The 18290-nt window shown below is 43.3% G+C and overlaps 1 protein-coding gene across 15 annotated transcripts in view; it reads left to right on the top strand.

Annotated features, from left to right (window-relative positions):
• The window catches only part of Hmbox1 (homeobox containing 1), a 132509-nt gene that overhangs the window by 101061 nt on the left and 13158 nt on the right, over positions 1-18290 (top strand). For 4 of the 15 annotated variants that reach the window (XM_039094018.2, XM_039094017.2, XM_039094016.2 and 1 more), the window contains 3 exon segments: positions 14860-14942; positions 16599-16694; positions 17716-17810. In XM_039094018.2, the coding sequence (XP_038949946.1) occupies positions 14860-14942; positions 16599-16694; positions 17716-17810 (274 nt within the window). 15 annotated transcript variants of the gene reach the window in all.

The following is an 18290-nucleotide window of genomic DNA, read 5'->3' as shown; positions in this document are numbered from 1 at the left end:
GTTTTTGTTCTTGGGTTATTTCTGTAATGTTCATCTTCTGTAAGTAATAGGAAACAAAATAAAACCCCACCATTAAACAGAGCCTGGGAATTATAAGGGAAATGAATTTTGGTTTTTTGACTTTGAAGTCAACAAAATAACTTTAAGAAGTTAATTTAAACTCGCCCCAGAAGCCAAGGAACCAGCATAGAAAACAAGCTTGAGAGTAAGTGTCTCCTTCCCCTAAAATTCACATATCCAAAAATAGGTTCTTGGAATAACTGCTGTCATGAGCGAAAATAGCATTGCAGCCACAGTATTATGGCAAACACAAATTAAATCAAAGCTCTAAACTTGGTGTCCCTGCCCTTAACCTGCCGTGCGTGTAGTCTGCGTTTGGGACGTGTCTGACACACAGATGCGGTTTGCCCGGTGCATTCTTGCCTTCTGGGAGAATTAGTACGGAAGAGATAATCGGCTTATGAAGCGTGTTTCTCGAGTGTTGTTTGAGGGCGCTGTAATCTAATTCCCTTGGTCTTTAGCATTTTGGAATTCTTCCCAGGACAGTTTGTTAGTGTAAGGTTTTGGTGTCAGTCTCGTGCCTGTCTCTTTTTACTTGTAGTTTCAGTGAATTCTTCACCGGGCGGGTTCTGGAGAGTAGCATGTGCAGAGACTAAGTTCTCTAGCTGCAGGCTGGCACGGCCTGGATACCGTGAGCAGACTAACCTTGGGGAGCCTCATCCCCCGAGAAGGGGCTCTGTCAGACATCCATGTTCCTGCATGTCCCAATAGTGTGATAATGCTGCCTTCAGCAGTCAGCTTGTGGAGAGGGCCTCTCAGTGTCAGGGTTTACAGATGCATAATAAGAAACTGAAGTGGCAAAGATGTCATTGGTCACCTCCCGTTTCATCGAGATTGTTGGAAGTACTAATTTTTTTATTAAGTGAGAAGACTACAAATGCTTGAATTACTACTTAGAAAAAAAATTGACTTCTCTTATTTTTGATTTTTGTTCCTAAAACTTTTATTATAATCACAAAGAATCTTTCATTTTCTTCATTATTCTTTTATTGCTGAATTGAGTAAAGCTGCTGAAGGAAGTATCTTAAGCCCCTCGATCTCAGAAGCAAGTTAGTAACACGGAGAAAAGAGCCTGTTTTTTAGCTCTTTACATTAAGTGTGCTCACTTTTTAGCAAGTACCTACATCAGTAATGGTGAATGCACAGGAAGGACGGTCGTGGCTTAGTAAACTGGAGGGGGTGTAAATGAAATGGTGGGAGCAGACGAAGCAGTTGTGTTACCGTGATAAAGCTGGGTCACAGCGCTCCAGCCTGTCATCCATACGCCGGAGGCTGAAGCAGGAGGATCACCATGAGTTTCCAGGAGCCCGGAAAGCATACCGAGTTCAGGCTGACCTAACCTAGGCTGCTGAGGGAGACTGTCTGAAAAACAGAAAGGTGAAGATGGAGAGACATGATACAGTTTGAGTTACTTGCTTTAAATGGTGAGCTTATATCTTTGTATCCTTTCCCTTTTGTTTGGTATCTGATGATATAGCAGTTAGGAATACATAGTAGATATATGCTAGGTACCCGTAGGCTCCCTGTATTTTACGCAGCATCTGAGTGGCGTGGTTTATATGCTTCAAGCAAGCATTTTATTAGACTCGGCAGGCAAGTAAGCCGCATGGCACTAGGCATGCAAGCTAATGCTTCCAGGGGTAATGTGAACATGGCTGAATGAGTAGGCAAGGTGATCCCACGGCCTCAGCAGGTTAGGAACTGTTAGCCCATAGCTACTCCAGACATGTCAGGCTCAGAGGAGACAAAGAGGAGTATAGTATCTTTCAATTCTCTTCAAAATGTTAAGGCCATTATGTCAATCCAAAGGTAAGTAATAATGAAGGATTTAAGACTGTCCTCACTAATGTGACTCAGAAACCGCTCTTGTTTCAGTGATGTCTTTCCATTCCTTGGCCATTGCACTGTGGTGGCAGGGTTGAGCTCCTGAAGTGAATGAGGATGAACGTGCATGCCCTCTGCCTCCCCGACATAGTTTTGCCTGGTCTTCCTTTCCCTCCCTCCCCATGTCAGCACTGGTAGGGAATAGAAAATGCTGGGGGAATAAACTATACATTTCGGAATTAATAGGTACTGGAAGTTGAATTTTAAAATGAGTTTCTCCTCTCCTATACCCTTGTGGAATTACTCGAGCGGAACATAAGAGCTGCACCTCCTGTGCCTCTGCAAAGAGAAGGAAGTTCTTAGCATTTACATGAGGCAGCAGGAGCCTGGACATGACCTCATTTCAATCCATTAGACTATTTGAGGAAAAACAGCAAAACTTTGCCACTTATTGACAAGCAGAGTTATCCCAATCCATTTCTCATAGCCAATAAGAAGATGGACTGTCCTTAAATGCATTTTAAAACTGGCAAATTATACTTCCTGGTTCCTTTCTGGTCAAACAGAAATAGCTAAAAGAGAGCTTACCGTGATGCTTTGAGGTGGAGTGAGAGTCTTCCCTGTCCTCTGTGGATGGCGCAGCTGCACTCCGCATACCCTGCTACAGCCACAGTCTACAAAGACACAGCACAGTTAGGTGACCCTTGCTATCATGAGAGTCACTGTGAGGTATGACAACTTCATCAGAATGTGACCTTCACTGGTACAGAGGGAGGTCAGCTTGTGCCTAACTGAAAACTGAGGGAAACAAGTGAGCCTTTTCTTTCTTTTTTTTTTTTTTTCCGGGGCTGGGGACCGAACCCAGGACCTTGTGCTTCCTAGGCAAGCGCTCTACCACTGAGCCAAATCCCCAACCCCGAGCCTTTTCTTTTTAAGGTTCAAATATTCCAGCGATTACTTGGTGTCAGTCCTTGTGGTAGACACAAGGGGATGCTATCTAGTGGGCAGGATCAAGGGAGACATTGGTTCTTCGTATACTGTGGGAAGGAGTGTTAGACCCTAAGATAACAGCTTACATAGGGCTTGCTTGTAGCCACAAGCAGGATATGGACTTGTGAGTAAGTGTTCCATTTGCTTGTCTTTTTGGTTGAAGAAGCTTGAATATCCTGCTGAGTTTCATGCTACAAAATGTGTGTCCTCTTTAAACTGTACCTTGAAGACCTATGCACCACAGAAGTCCTGATCATGGTGTAGCGCCTCATTCACAGTATCCTGTACTGTTGCTTTGACGACGCCCCATACATTAAAGTTCAGATTAGGGCAGGGCCAGTGGCTCATTCTTGCAGAAAACCTGGGTTTGAGTCCCAGCTCATAGCCAACACCAACTCCAGCTCTGGGAGATCTGATGGCCTCTTCTGACCTCTGCACACATTCATGTAAAATAGTATTAAAAAGTATACTTTTCCAAAGCCCAGACTTTGTTTCTAATTATCTTGAGACTGTCATATAGCCATCATCCTTAGGCAGACTTGGCACCAAAACAGCCTTACTATTTAGTTCTCTCTTGGAGGTTTACTAAATCTGCACACAGTGGCTAAGCAGCTTTCCGCATATGTTCTGACATATAGCAGCAGAATTAATTTCACTTTTGTTTGTTTGGTTTTTGAGACAGGATCTTCTTAGTCCAGGATGGCCTTAGATTCAGAGATCCGCCTACCTCTGCTTCCTGAGAGCTAGGATCTAAGGAATGTTCTACAGTTCCTTACCTTTTATTGTTTTTAAGAAAAGGGGTTTTTTCAGGGGGGGGGTTGTTTGTTTTGTTGTTTTGAGACAGGGTTCTCTATAACTTACCTTTTAAAAGGCTACTAAAGGCCATTACCTACTCTCTGATAGTTTGATTATCACTGAAAATGGTCACAAACCTAAGACATGGGCAGTGAAAAGCTAGGCTTCGGGAAGTACTAGGATAACCAGAGAGCAGCACACCCTGATTCTTTACGAGATCTTGGCCAAAAGCAGAGGTGTTATTGCAACCATAGTTCTAAGAATTTATCTACTTGGTTTACTACTTAGGAGGTTTTTTTTTTTTTTTAAGGATTGATTCCCCAGTGAAACCATTTCTCATTTTAGGCTCAGGCATTATTCCTTTAGCATGATGTGCATTTTGCAAAAGCTTGGAATTGACCCTAGGGGGGGGGGGAAATCCAGGGAACAATGAGTTGATCTCTACCAATCCTCTTTTGTTGGTCTTTCTATTGTGATCCATTAATGGTTGGCCAAGTGTGAGGAACTTCATTCTCTATCACCTTCCAGTTCCTTCTGACAAAACTACTTCCTATCAGGAAACCGGGACAGAAGGCAAAAGGTGCAGCTGCCGCCTGGCTGTAGGTGAAGCAGATTGCAAGAGGAACTCACCAGCCCCAATGCCCAAGAGTTTGTGAATTTTCCAAAATGTCACTCTGCTGGCTTAACTTGTTTATCATTCCCATTTGGTAGTTCCACTAGAAAGTTCATGGACCAGAAGAACCAAACACCATCCTCACACAGTTTCTTCTTTATTGTTAAAATGGAGAGTTGACCAAATGCTTGATAAGCTCCTGAGAGTCGGTCAAGCCGCTTGTCTCAGTCAAGTGCACCTTGTCGTTCTTCTGTGATACAGTGGGAGCCTGTCAGGGGTGCTTTGTTTGGTTTGGTTTTGGTTCCCGAGAGTTCTAGAAGAGTCTCCATCTATAATGACTTGGATGAAAAATGTCCCTTGGGTTCTTGTGTTTGAAACCGCGGGCCCAAACTTGTGGTGGTGTTTTGGAAAGCCGTGGAATGGTTAGAAGATGGGGCCTAACTGGAGGAAAGAAATTTCTTGGGGATGGGTCTTGAAGTTTATTTCCTGGCCTGGCTTCCCCTCCTTTTTGACTGGTCAGCTAAAATGTGAACAAGCTCTAATGCCTTCCCCACCATGCTGTACAGTATCCCCTCAAACGATAAGACAGAGTAAATCCTTTCTCCCTTAAATTGTCTCTTCCAGACAATTTAGGGCCAGCAAAGTGGAAAGTAACTAATGCCTTTCATTCCTGGTCATCAACCAAGAGTTGGCATTTTACCACCCTGATAAGAGTTAGTTGGAAGCCTGTAACCTCTAGTGTCTGCAGAGGAACTGGTGCATGTGGCTAAGTAAAGCCAGCTGTAGACACAGACTGGCAATGTGTAGTGAGGTGGGTCAGTGTTACAGTTGTCCCCTGAGTAACCATGTTTTTCAAGGAGGTGAGAAGCCCTTGGGTGAGATGCAGCTGTGGCCCTGCAGTTCTCTCTCTCTCTCTGATAGCATCACATCTTCACTGTCAGGAGCTCTCGAGAGACTGCCAGGACCTTAAGCTAGTTGGTTCATCTTTGGGGATTTGCATGGCATATCTTAAATGAGGTCAGAAACAGTAGCCTATCTTTAGCTACTAACGGCCATTCCTGTTAGGCCTTTGAGCCAATGAACTATGTCGGGATGCTTCAGCTGTAGGTCATGTGACCATGAGGAGGCTAGTTCTTTCTCCTTGGTGGCTCCATCTCAGATTTCATACCCTTACTACAGGTGGGAGGAGTTGACCTCGTGATGTTTCCATACAACTCAAAAGTCTTTGACTCCTTGCTAGGGTCTGCTCTGCAGTCTGTCTAAATCCACAGTGGTCTGTGTTGCGGACTTCCATATGAATTTATGAATGAGGATTTGAGAAGTCATCTTTTTGGGTCTTTAATCTGTCCACAGGCCAATACTAATTTTTCTGCTTAAAACTCTCCTTTCACAAGCTTTTCTGTTCTGAAGTTTTAAGATGCTGCCAAACTGTGAAAACATACAGCTTCCTCTGGAACAGAACTCATTTATATTTTAGTTTTTCTGTTCACGTACACCTTTTAAAAGGTTGATGTGGGGAGAGCTGTTATTTATTTAGTTCTGCCCATAGAATTCAAAATGAGCTCATCTGTAAGAAGGCATTAGTGCAGGGTGGCTCCTGTTTATCGGACTCTAGTGCATTTATGAAGCACATTCTCAAATGTTGCTAAAAGGTGCAAGGCCAGCTAAGAAACTGTTATTTAATAATTATGTAAAACTGCATTTCTCTCGCATCATAAGGTAGCAAACTTTCTTTTCAAATGTTACCTTTGCATTATAAAGTTACTATCTGGTTAGTGTGTAAAATGTGAGGAAATACAAGGGGATCTAGAGTAGAAAGGAGCTCTCATGCTTGCACTCGGCGACCATCATCAACACCTCCCGTGTTTCCAACATATCTCTGTATGTTACGTACACACCTTTCCAGCAGCAGAGCCTTTCACCAGCTGTACGATTCTATATTAACTCTCCTTACATGACTTGTAAAATATAATTTTATCATGAACACTGCCATGAAAATATGCTCTAGTTTATGGATATGTAAGTTAGTAACTGTCTTTCTATTCTGAGCCTAACTAAGATCAGATGAATTCAAGAAGTTATAGCCCCAGTGGCCTAACTGCTTAGTTGATCATGCTTCCAGAGTGCACACGTGATGGTGGTGCATATATGGAGAAGCAAGGGGGCTGATTTGACAGAAGCCTGCTTACTTGCTTGTTTGTTGTTTTGTTCTCTTGCTTGCTTGTTTTGAGAGAGCAATTCATTGTGTAGCCCTGGCTAGTCTTGAAATGACATCTTCCTGCCTTAGCCTCCCCAGTGCTGGGATTGTAGGTGTGAGCAGCCCCTGGCTTGGGCTTCAGCTCACTGTGTAGCTGAATATGACCTGGAACTTGTTTCTTCTTCCTCCCTGGTGAGAGCAGGGTTGCCAACCAGTTTGATCTCTACATGCCTGGCTCACTCTGTTTTCCTTGTTAGGCACTTTATTTTAATTTGTATTTATCTTACTCTATTAAATAGTAAGAGAGAGATAATAATGAGAACAGGATAACTACTGTGTTAAGTTTTCTAACTGGCGACTACTCGTAGATGAGAAATTCTGGTCTTTTCAATGGTTTCTGTATAGTTACCATGTACAATAAGATTTTTCATTTCTATTATCATTTATTAATTGTAATAGGTAATTGTAATAAGTAGTAGGTTTCGTTTTGACATTTCATACATGTATATAATACACTTAGATCATCTCTCCCCTACTGTCATACTCTGTTCTCCTACTGTTCCCTTCCATTGCCACACCCTCTGTCTACCGTGCATTTTCTCTACCGGTTTCTTCTTTGTCTTTAATTATTATTGTTGCGTGTGTATAAATAAATATATAAATATATAAATACAGGCTGCTGAACCCATTTAACATTGCTCATATGTGTATTTTTAGAGCTGACCAGTGGTATTGGATAACCAGTTTAGGGGCTCGTCCCTCGGTAAGACTAGATCTCTTCATTTCAGCAGTCACTGATGACTGAAATCATCCCATCTAGAGGTGGGGCCTTTTGAGATCTCCCCCGTTCCTGGTGGCTTGTCGGCTGGTGATGTCATTGTTTAGGTCTTGTCTGTGCTGCCGTATTTTTGAGATTCCATGTCATAGATCGCAGATGCAGTCTCAGAGCAGACTTCTCGGTCCTCTGTGGCATTTGAAATCTTCACCCCCTCTTGATGTTTCCTGAGTCATAGGTACAAGGGCCGCGGTATAGATGTATCAGTTGGGGCTGAGGACCCAGGTAAATGTTCTCTGCATTTTGACCAGTTGGGGTTTCTGTAATAGTCTCCATCTCCTGCAAAAAGAAGCTTCTTTAATGAGATGAGGAGTGAAAGCTACATTTATCTGTGGGTATGAGAGTAAGTATTGGGAATGCACAGAACAGTTATACTGGTTTTCAGCAGTAGGTTGTAGGTTCTGTGGGCTCCCCAGCCACAGTAGTTGGCCATGCTTACATTAGCAGACACGAATTCCATGCCATTTGGCCCATAAGTACAACTAGACAGCTATTGGTTACCCCCAAGCTATCAGTGCCGCTGTTGCACCTTTGGGGCTATTTTGCACGTTGGTCATTGCTGTGGTTCACAGGTGTCTTAGCTGGGTAGGACTGTTGATTGCTTTCCACCTTGGCAGTTTGCATAGCGCTTTCCAGTACTATGAAACCTAGACCACAGGGAGGACGATTCTGGGGCAGATCCAGTTCAGTTCTTTCAAGTCCTGTCTCCAAAGTCCAGGGTGTCCTCAGCAGTAGGAACGGACTTTAGGTTCTGGAAAGCAACTAAGAGCAGCAGTAATAGCCTGTGTTATTGGGATTTGCTTGAAATCACTGAGCAACAACTTAAAAGGAGGTTTCTCATGACTGGTACCAGGATTGGTGTTAGTCTCTGGCTCTTGGAGGGGAGCATTATCAACCCCCCACAGGTGATAATATGCACCCACTTTCATATACATATAACATATATAATTTAGGTAAATGTAAGTAATGATGCCTCCAATCTTCTCCCTCAGCACTGCTCACCTCTCGCTCAGCATCACTCACCACCACCCCACCAGTTTTCCACTTCATGCTACCTCATTGCTACCTGTCCTTCCCTCTCACCCAGAAACTTCTTTAGCTAACAGTACTAGAATGAAAATGAGACTCAAAAGTCAGAGGACCTGATCTAGTCCTTTATAACCTTGGGAATGCAGCTTACACTGTCCCACTTCAACTAACTAATAAACAATCTACAAGACCCCTAACTGCCACAAGACCAGGCTCAGTGATGGTCGTGCATACAGCAGAGCTCTATCTGTGCCGTTCTTACTTCTCTCTGGCCACAGATGGGTTCATGGGAATGTTTTAAGGTATGCTTAGTCTTAGAAGAACTGTGGTATCTTTGAAGAAAAGGGAATATCATTTTAATGATCTGTGAGTAAATAGAAAAAGTATTAGGCCCCTATCAATTGCAAAGATAGATCCTCTCCTTAGGGAGGGTGGCTTTCCACCTGTGTCCTCTCCACCTTTACTCCACTGTATAAAAACAAGCTAAGAAATGAAAACATTTTAATTGTTTCATTGCTAAAGATAATTTCACTCATAGATGCTCTCATATAGGAGGTGACACGATTAAACTCCATAGCATGTAGGCTGGCATAATGTTAATGTCTTCTGAAGAAATCCACATGGAATTGTGGGTAGTAGGAAACAGTCCTGAACACTAATTCTAGATAACTAAAAGAGTGAAACTGTAGATCTTCTCTGCAGGGATAGCTTGCATGAAGACAGTGCGACATGCCTGTCTGTGTGGCTTCATCCCCTCTTAGGGTTGGTCTCTGTTTTGTCTGCATTCTCAACAAGACACAAATCAGAAATTCTCTGGCTTCAGTGATGTAAGTGTTATTGGAACAAATGTGCTTGAGGGGCATTGCCCTTCATTCTTAGCTTATGGCTTCTCATTTCGTGTACACTATTTTCCCACTTTTCATTCTAACTTTTACCCTAAATCACATAGCACCAGTCATTTGACTTCTCTGTGGGAAGCTGCTGGTCGCTCAGCTGATGGTGTCCTTTGTCATGTGCAGCGTCCTCCGAGCTTGCCGTCTCTATGTCGCTATCCACGGGCATGTGCTTACATTTCCAAAAGAAAGAAGAGTGAAGTTCTAGGGTTTGATTTTGTGTGTCCTTTAGAAACTAGCAGCCAAGCTCTCCTACCTTAGAAAAGTTTTTGTTTGTCTTTTTGTTTTTTACAAAACATACCTAAAAATTAAAGTGCCGGAAGGCAAATGATGGCTCATGCTGCAGGACTGTCATGGCTTCCTCTTCCTCCCCATGCCTTCATGATTTCTCCTTAGCCATTGCCACAGCTACACACATGGGTGGCTTCTGTGTCTGTCACAACAGGAAATACTGCTCTGCAAAACAACTTTGACCCTCAAATGTCCCTGCTTTAAACCATGGCTCCAAGATTCTTAAAGAGTTGATTCCTCTCTTCACAACATGGACTCAGTCTTTTCTCCACTTTGACCTGCTGCCCCATCAAGCATTCAGGCTGTATTGGACTCCCAATTCCATTGCCATGGACTCCTTAGGATCCCTTTACTCTGCCTCTCACTATTGCACTGTGCCCAGGTCCCTGCCCTGAGCGCTCTCACTCTCCTTGAGAGCCTGCACCACCATCAGCTTCTTCTGCTACACTAGTGCTTTCTCTGCCTTCAGTGCGGCTCCCTTTACAGCTCTGTTTACCTCTGTCTGCTGTGACCACACTGAGAAGGTCCGTCTGCGGCGTCTTTGCCACCCTTAATAGTCAGCTATGTAGCAGAAACAAGGGCTTTGTGACAGGGTGATTAAATGCGTGATTAAGAAATTACAGACATCAGCCTCTTTGCTGACTTCCTTCACAGTCCAGTTTGGTCACATAAAATTTAACAGCAGCACAGTTCTGACATAATTGTAGTCATCTGTGTCTCCACTGCTAAAGCCACCAGACAGAGCTGAAGCAGACACGGTGCAAGTGGACCCTGAAGCTGTCTCTGCGGCAGGAGCTGGTGCTGCTTCCTCCAGAAGCCTTGCTTAGGGCCTCTGCCTTCATTCACCAGACTCCTTTTTACACTCCTTCTTCCACTGCTGTATTCATACCTCTCTTGAGTAAGCAGATACACATGTGTTAGTCTCTGCCGTGGCCAACCAGACTCCTTCTTTGAGTAACTGGAAGACTGGTCATGGTTTTTCTTGGACACTTCCCTTTCTCTAAGCAGCATTCTCTCTCACCAAGCATGTAACGGGAAGGCTAGGGCTTTTGTTACGTTAGACTAGTCACCATGGTGCCATCGTAGCCATGCACCTTACTGCCCAATGCCAGGGAGAGTTCCTTATGGTTGGATGTCTGTCCTTTGTCAGATGTTGTCTCTGATTCTAGAGCACGCTCTCCGCTCTGTTGCCACCTAGTCGTCTTTTTATTTCCTGTTGTATTGGAAGTCTTGTCCAGAGAAACCCTGTGTATCACATGTCCTCAACACTTCCTGCTTAGCCTCCTGGTGTTCTCAGCTTCAAGCCTCATGTCTGTTTGATTTGATTTGAGTATTTTTAACTGGTGAGACTGATGTGCAGTTCGTTCTTCAAGCAAGATTTTGTTAGAAGGATTGGAATACAGTGGTTGCTGATAAAACCTGGGATTCCCCTGAGGAAGTGATGGGTACGACCCAGTCCACCCTCACACTCTGACCTCCTCTGCTATTAAAGAAATGACAGGTGCTAGCCATGAAGGGATATTGGAAGTTTACCAAATTTCTAATTTCTTTTGCGCATCCAGTAAGTTGACCATGCAGTTTGTCCTTCACAGTATAGGAAGGTTTTCATTTGTTTTGTTTTTCTTGTATCTGTGGTCATCGGGGTATTGGGACAATGAAGATCTTGTAAAATGAATTTAGAAAAGCTTCTTTCTCTCAAGCTTCTGAAGTGATTTAAGAAAAATTAGTGTTAATTCTTTAAATGTTAGCCAGAGCTCAGCAGTGAGGCTGAGCACAACATTTCTTAATCGTAAAAGCAGTAGGGCTGGTCTGTAGTTAACAGCACCGGCTGCTCTGCTAGGGGCCCAGGCTCATTTCCTGGCACCCATATGACCGCTCACAGCCATCTGCACCTCTAGTTCCCGTGGTCCAGCCCCCTCTTTTGACGTCTGCAGGCACTGCACATAGGCGGTTCACAGACTTACATCCGCAAACATTCACAGATAGAATTTTATTAAAAAAAAAAAAACAGATATTTTTTAAATCAACAGATTTTTTAACAGAGAAAAAAGATTACTTTTTTTTTTTTAAAGTAAGGCTTAAACTATATAACTAAATACTCTTGATTTGGGAGAGGTTACCAGGGTCTCCTTTTTCAGATACTCACTGTGTGAAATTAAAGCCTAGAAATACAGACTAATGTAAACACTAAACCTTACTCAGTAGAAGACATTATGCTAGGGATAGCTGAAAATTTTTTATTTTGCATCAAAACTAGTATGGCTTTTTTTTCTATTAGTCACTGCAGTCACAACAGTAATGCCTTCTACCTAATCCCAGTCCACTTTAGAGCATAAATTGTTTGTAAATTTGTATTAATCATCAAACTAGTTCTTAATTATTTCAGTGTTTCCCTAAGGTCCTTTTATTATAAAAATGGAGTCTGTTCATTTCAAAACTCTGCAGAGACTTCTATGAAGTAGATTGTGAGAGTCAGACACGTCAGTGTGTCACTGGCATTTTATTTCCTGCTCTGTGTATCATGGGTCTTGCTCCTCAGAGATAAAGGCTTCTGACAGCTGTGTGTTCTGTCCTTGGGCTGAACAGTCCAGGCCTACAGTCCCAGGATTTGTGAGATGGCTGAAGTTGAGTCTGACTTGCACCCTGGCTTCAGGAAGAGAAGGTACAAGATGGAAGGACTGTGAGGAAGGGACAGATGAGTCCTGTAGAACTCACTGGGTAAAGAACACTCATGCCCTGGGGGATAGACCAGGCTTCCTGCCTAAGTGGCAGTGACTGTAGAGATTGGGGGAGGGGCAGTGAGAGGCATGCTCTAAGCATCTATTGTCAGCCTTTGAAAATGTTTGAACAGGACATTTAGGATATAACCTAAAGAATTGTGTCAAGAATATTAATCACGGGGTTGGGGATTTAGCTCAGTGGTAGAGCGCTTGCCTAGCAAGCGCAAGGCCCTGGGTTCGGTCCCCAGCTCCGAAAAAAAGAAAAAAAAAAAGAATATTAATCACATACTCCAGTGCCTGTCGTGGACTTTCAGGTCATTTGGCTAGAAAGTTACAAGGTATACTGGCCACAGAGTTTCTGCTTGAGGGGAACCTTAGGACTTAGCAGCTAGTGTAGCAAAGTCTTGATTGTAAGGCGTGCCTTATTGTGCACGCCAGTGAGGAAGGAAAAAGCAAAACACTGCCATTCAATTTTCAGATACTACCAGTTGGGAAATGTGTCCTGATTTCAAAGACCAAAATAATGAAGAAATGTGCATCATAAAATCAGTGAAAGATTATTACACTGGTGCAGAAAAGAACTGAGAATGGCAAGAAAAATTAGAAAGAATGAAAAGGAGGGGGGTACAATCAAGGACAAGGAGAGAAGCTGACCTTGGAAAGGAGGATGATTTATGTTTTCTCAGCTATGAGAAATGAATAATGACCTGGAGAAGTTTAGCGGCTCGGAAGCTAAAAATCTAGCAAGCTGATAACAGGGAAGGCAAGGTCATCTGCAGAAAGAGTGAAGGTGGTGGCTGTGAGGGCTGAGACTTCAGAGTGAAAAGGTTCAGAAGAGCGAGGTATGAATGAATTCCCACCCAAGGGAAGGGCTGGCTGCTCAGACTGCAGAGGTGGGAAGCCACTTGGCTATGTTTTGTGGTGTTCAGGAACACATCACATCCCGAGAAGGGTGGGGGTAAAAGGAAGGTGCTGTCTGAAGAGTGGGGGGAAGGCAGGGCATGAACAAGGAACAGGAAAACTCAGTAGGCAGGTTCTTCTCAAGTTTGGCTTGTCTGCCATTTGGGTAAGAAGTAAGGACGTAGCTAGAGGTGATAGATGTTTATTTTTGTATTTAGAGGAAGAGAAACAGTTTCAGGATTAGTGACTGCAGGAGGAAATGCTTACACTGTGGGAACAGTAAGGGACCATGTAGAACATGGGCAAGACAAGAGTTGTAAGGCCTATGTTTTAGAAAAGACAATGGGGAAGCCAGGCAGCACAGACTGAAGGGAAGGTGTGCTATCCAGAAAGAAACATCAAGGGAGGAAAGGGCAGCAGGGATTTGGGGGTCTTAAGAGTGGAGGGGCCTCTGGGGCATCTGTGCAGTGGGTGGTCTTGGCCAGTGCTGATGGTATGGTGAGGGAACAGGACTGGTTTTCAGAAAAGGGACACCCTGGAAGAAATGTTCAGTACTAGAATCCAGTGAAACCAAACTCAAGCCAAGAGTTTTCTTTAAGTTCATAGATGTCAGAAAAAGCACTAATAATGAGCTTTCTGTTCCCACCTTACATTTTATGCATCTGATAGTCTAACAACAGATTTAGCAAGCCTTTCGTTGCTAAGCCTACTATTGCCCACAGAAATGAAGTGCGCAAGTTCCCCGCTGAGCCCGTCCTCAGCAGTGAGTGTCAGTGTTCTCAGTCCTGTGTGCATGTTCCTTGGCTACGCGTGTGAACCGGCATACATACCATCAGGAATCTTCTAATTCTTAGCATTTTGGCTTGTGCATTATCCTGTGGATTGTTTTCTTACTTAGGAACATGCTATACACATCCATTCAGGTCAGTGAACAGAGTGCTAACTTATTTTTTTCCTATTTGTTTTAAAATAGCTGTGTATAAATATAGCTGCCCCATAATTTGTTCTGCCATCCCCTTGTTTGTGGATAATTGGGTAATTTCCATTTTTTTGCTACTATAAAAGAAAAGGAATGACCAAAAAAAGAAAAAGTTGTGTTGACACCAGTCTTGAGTAGCTTGGCTCTTGTGGCTCTAGGACTTTAGTCATGTATACTAAACTAACGTGTGTGTGTGTGTGTGTGTGTGTGTGTATGTGTGTGTGTACACACCTTTTACCCTTACTTCCCTGCCTTACCTTTTCTTAGCCTTCCCCTCCTGTTATTCCTCTTGGTTCCCCCAGTCAGTTTTACTTCTGAGGTCATGTCATACTTGCATTCATAATTTTCTATGTCTGTATAAAATAAATAATGAAAAGAACCATTGAGAGTAGGCGTGACTAGCTTAATTCAATTAACATGATCATCACCAAGTAGATCCCCTAAAACAATAACTTACCTCAGAAGAATCTTAATGAAATACAGCAGCAAGTAACCACCAGTCACAATTAGGAATTTTGGTGAGTTGAAAGGCAAGTCTCTTTCTAATATTAACTTCCTTTGAAGCCACACAGTGGGCACATAGGTGGTAGTTGCCATATTGAACACAGTGGAGACTGGTTTCTATCAGAAAGCTCTTCTGAACATCCTGGAGTACGGCAGAGTTAAGGATCAAAGAAGACATACTTGATGAGCACATTTAAAGTAGATGTGTCTTTGTCTGTTGTCCCTGCAGTTACTTCAATGAGAACCAGTACCCAGATGAAGCAAAGAGAGAAGAAATTGCCAATGCTTGCAATGCGGTCATACAGAAGCCAGGTAAAGCCTGAGCTCAGAGGGCAAGGCTCAGCTACAGTCAGTGGTCTGGACACTTGCCTCATAATGCAGGTCCCAACCCAGTGTTCTCCACATAGCACTTCTGATGTTACCACGACACGAATCAAGTGCTCATACACAATGACTCCATAAGATTTGAAGCCTTGAATTTTTTTAAATTGTGGATTTGTTTTACTAAAAGTTAGCATGAATTTATCAATTCTAAAATAACCATAAAGTAAAAATTTAAGTGAGTTTTGTTAATAAAAATATAAAAATCCATTTTTTTCAAAGTTGCTCTAAAATTGTATGATCTGTGAGAAAGCTCTTTGGGGTTGGGTTCTATCTGCTCCCCATATTGGGATGACTTCCGCATAGCTAAAGGAAACATGGCTGCTCCCTTTTAAAGTCTCCTGTGGAGTCTACAACCACTCTGCTACTTCTTGTGTGTCTTGTCCCTGTGCATTTGACACAAGCACCCATTCACTAGTTGACACGATCAGCTAGTTTCTGCTTGGCCACTTGTTTTGATGGTTTAAAGACTGTGTGAATCTCAGTTTTACACAGTGAAAGGGGCGTAACTCCTTTATTTAGAAATCTGACTGTTAGTCACATCTACCCCCAGAGGAATCTGTACCATGTGCCCACAGGCCTACAGTCCCAGTGCAGGGATTTGCTTCCTCTGGCAAACACGTACAGATTAAAAACCTAAATCCAAAAGACATAGAGGAAGAGACAGTGCAGATGACTACTTTCAGTTGGCATGGTATCTCCTTAAGAATTAACTGTGGTGACCAAGAAGACTGTAAATCTGAAATCCAATCTGAGTGCCACTTTGTGTCCCAGAAGAGTCACATGTATGGACATGGCCATTAGCCTTCAAAGCAACTTGTAACTCATATCTTATATAAGGTAGAACATGTATCTTAAGATCTTAAGACACCAGGAAACTAAAACAAGTCATTTTCTGTTATCTGTACACTTCTTTAACGAATAACATTCCTCTCAGCTGGGTGGTGATGGTGTATACCTTTAATCCCAGCACTCAGGATACAGAGACAGGCAGATCTCTGTGAGTTCCAGGCCAGCCGGGTCCACAGAGCGAGTTCCAGGACAGAGAGACCTTATCTCAACTTCCCATCATCATCATTATCATCATCATCATCATCATCATCATCATCATAATAATAATAAAATAAATTGTTGTTGTTCCAGGACAGAGAGATATTATCTCAACTCCCCCTAATAATAATAATAATAATAATAATAATAATAATAATAATAATACAATAACAACACTCTTGATGATGTTAATTAAATGGTGCCTCTATGGAAGCTAACATGGAATCTACAATCTGATTTAGAACTCTAGTAAACAGACTTTGTTGAATTTTTATAATACTGAGTTGCCTTCCTGTGTTGAAGCTTGTTGTATTATTAGTTGTGGCTAGCTCTGCATCCATTTATATGTTTGTTCACACAGTGATGCTGTTAGCATGTTCTTGGTACTGAGCAATGGTAGCAAAGATTATGCCCCGTTTTGTTATTTTGGCAGTAAATAGAATCAGAAGCAGCTTTCATCAGAGAAGTATTTCTAAAGGACAGTTCACACTTGGGTCCAAGATACAGATGTCTGAATTTTGTTGCATGCATTCACAGGCAAAAAGCTGTCTGACCTGGAACGAGTTACGTCTCTGAAAGTATATAATTGGTTCGCTAATCGGCGGAAGGAGATCAAGAGGAGAGCCAATATCGGTAATGTATCAGAGAGACTGCCTTCTCTCATGAGAAGGTTTGAAATGCACTAAGAGTGGCCAGCTATAAGCTACCAGTCTAAGTGATGGCAACACTTAGGTCTAACAACAGACACCATTGCTTCTCTTCGCATTTTAAATAACATGGTCAGTGCTACCTGAACTATTTTATTTATATTTCAAGAATGCCTTTGTTATTTATAAAGACGCTTCTTCTAGAATGTAGCTCTAACCCTGAACAAGGGGTACTCGTGTGGCTCGCAGTAAGGTTTTCTGTGGGGTCCTAAGAGAAGAATTGTGAGTCTCCCAGCCTGCTGGCTACTAGTGCAGCCTAGAACTCCACACTAAGAAACGTCTTCTCGGTAGCTGGAATGGAAGAGATGCAGGGGACAGGAAGCATGGAAAAGCAGCGAGAAAGGGCATGTGGTGGGCTCCCAGTGTGCAGTCACTGCTCTGCACTGTGATGTGTGCCCTAAACAGCTCCATTGGTAACAATAACAGTAAAGCTAGAGGACTGCGAAGGCCATGTGACAGTGCCCTAGGAACATGTGTTCAACTAACGAAGAAGAAAATCCCAGTCAAAACTATAGTAAAAGTACGAGGTCAGAATGGATGGGATGAGGTTGGATAAAAGATTCTTTTAAGCTTCTTTCGGGGGCTGAGATAGCACAGAGGGAGAAAGGAAGGACCTGGTTTTGATGCCCAGCATCAGGAGAAGTATGACTTCATTTCACTTGCCATTTACTTGCCATTCCACTTGTCAGATGCCTTGCCCTGCCCGCCAGGACAGCTGTTAACATAGTAAGTTCTGTGAAGTGCCCAACAGTCCGCTTGGTACTTAACCAGTGGGAAGTTTGCTGTGCATTGAAGCTGGACTCTACCCCAAGCTACACAGAGTTGAACTTCTCCCATTGAAAGATGACTAGCGACTAACCATGTTCTGATTTCCTCACCATAAAATCATGTGCAGCCACTATGTGGAGGCAGCAGATAATTTAGGGATCTATTTGCTTTTTTCGAAGAAGCAGCAATCCTGGAGAGTCATGGGATCGATGTACAGAGTCCAGGAGGCCATTCCAACAGCGACGATGTGGACGGGAACGACTACTCTGAGCAGGTGGGTGGCTGGGCTAGCCTTCTGGTTACCGTGGGGGGCAGTGGCAACTCAAGTCTGTGGGTGGTTGTATGGGGCCGGGGAGCAGCTGGTGTCCCTCCACTCTGCTCATGTGTCTAGTTAGATTTTCATGCGTTTGGAAAGGAATGTGGTAAGACTCTGTTGTCCTGTTAAATCTGTGAGTAATCTCTATCCACCCTATGGGTTTGTTGTCACACAACAGGACACTTGGCAAGCACGCAATGGGGAGGAGGAGGAGGGAAGAAGTTCAGAGGGAGGCAGAGAAGCAGAGAAGGTAGAAGAAGACAGGAGGATCTGACCCAAACAAGCAAGTTACAACACTCACACACACAGTGTTGAGAAACACTTAGGGGCATGCGGGCAGCTGTGACCGTGCCTGCCGTGGACCATGAAGGCACAAAAGGCCCCGCCCACTCCAGTCCCCATTACACTGGGAACCCTCGTGCCCAGAGGAGTGGCTAA

The sequence above is a fragment of the Rattus norvegicus genome, chromosome 15 (genome assembly GCF_036323735.1).
Source record: "Rattus norvegicus strain BN/NHsdMcwi chromosome 15, GRCr8, whole genome shotgun sequence".
Taxonomy (NCBI): domain Eukaryota; kingdom Metazoa; phylum Chordata; class Mammalia; order Rodentia; family Muridae; genus Rattus; species Rattus norvegicus.
Note: the sequence above shows the minus strand (reverse complement) of the source record. Positions and strands in the feature narration are given on the sequence as shown.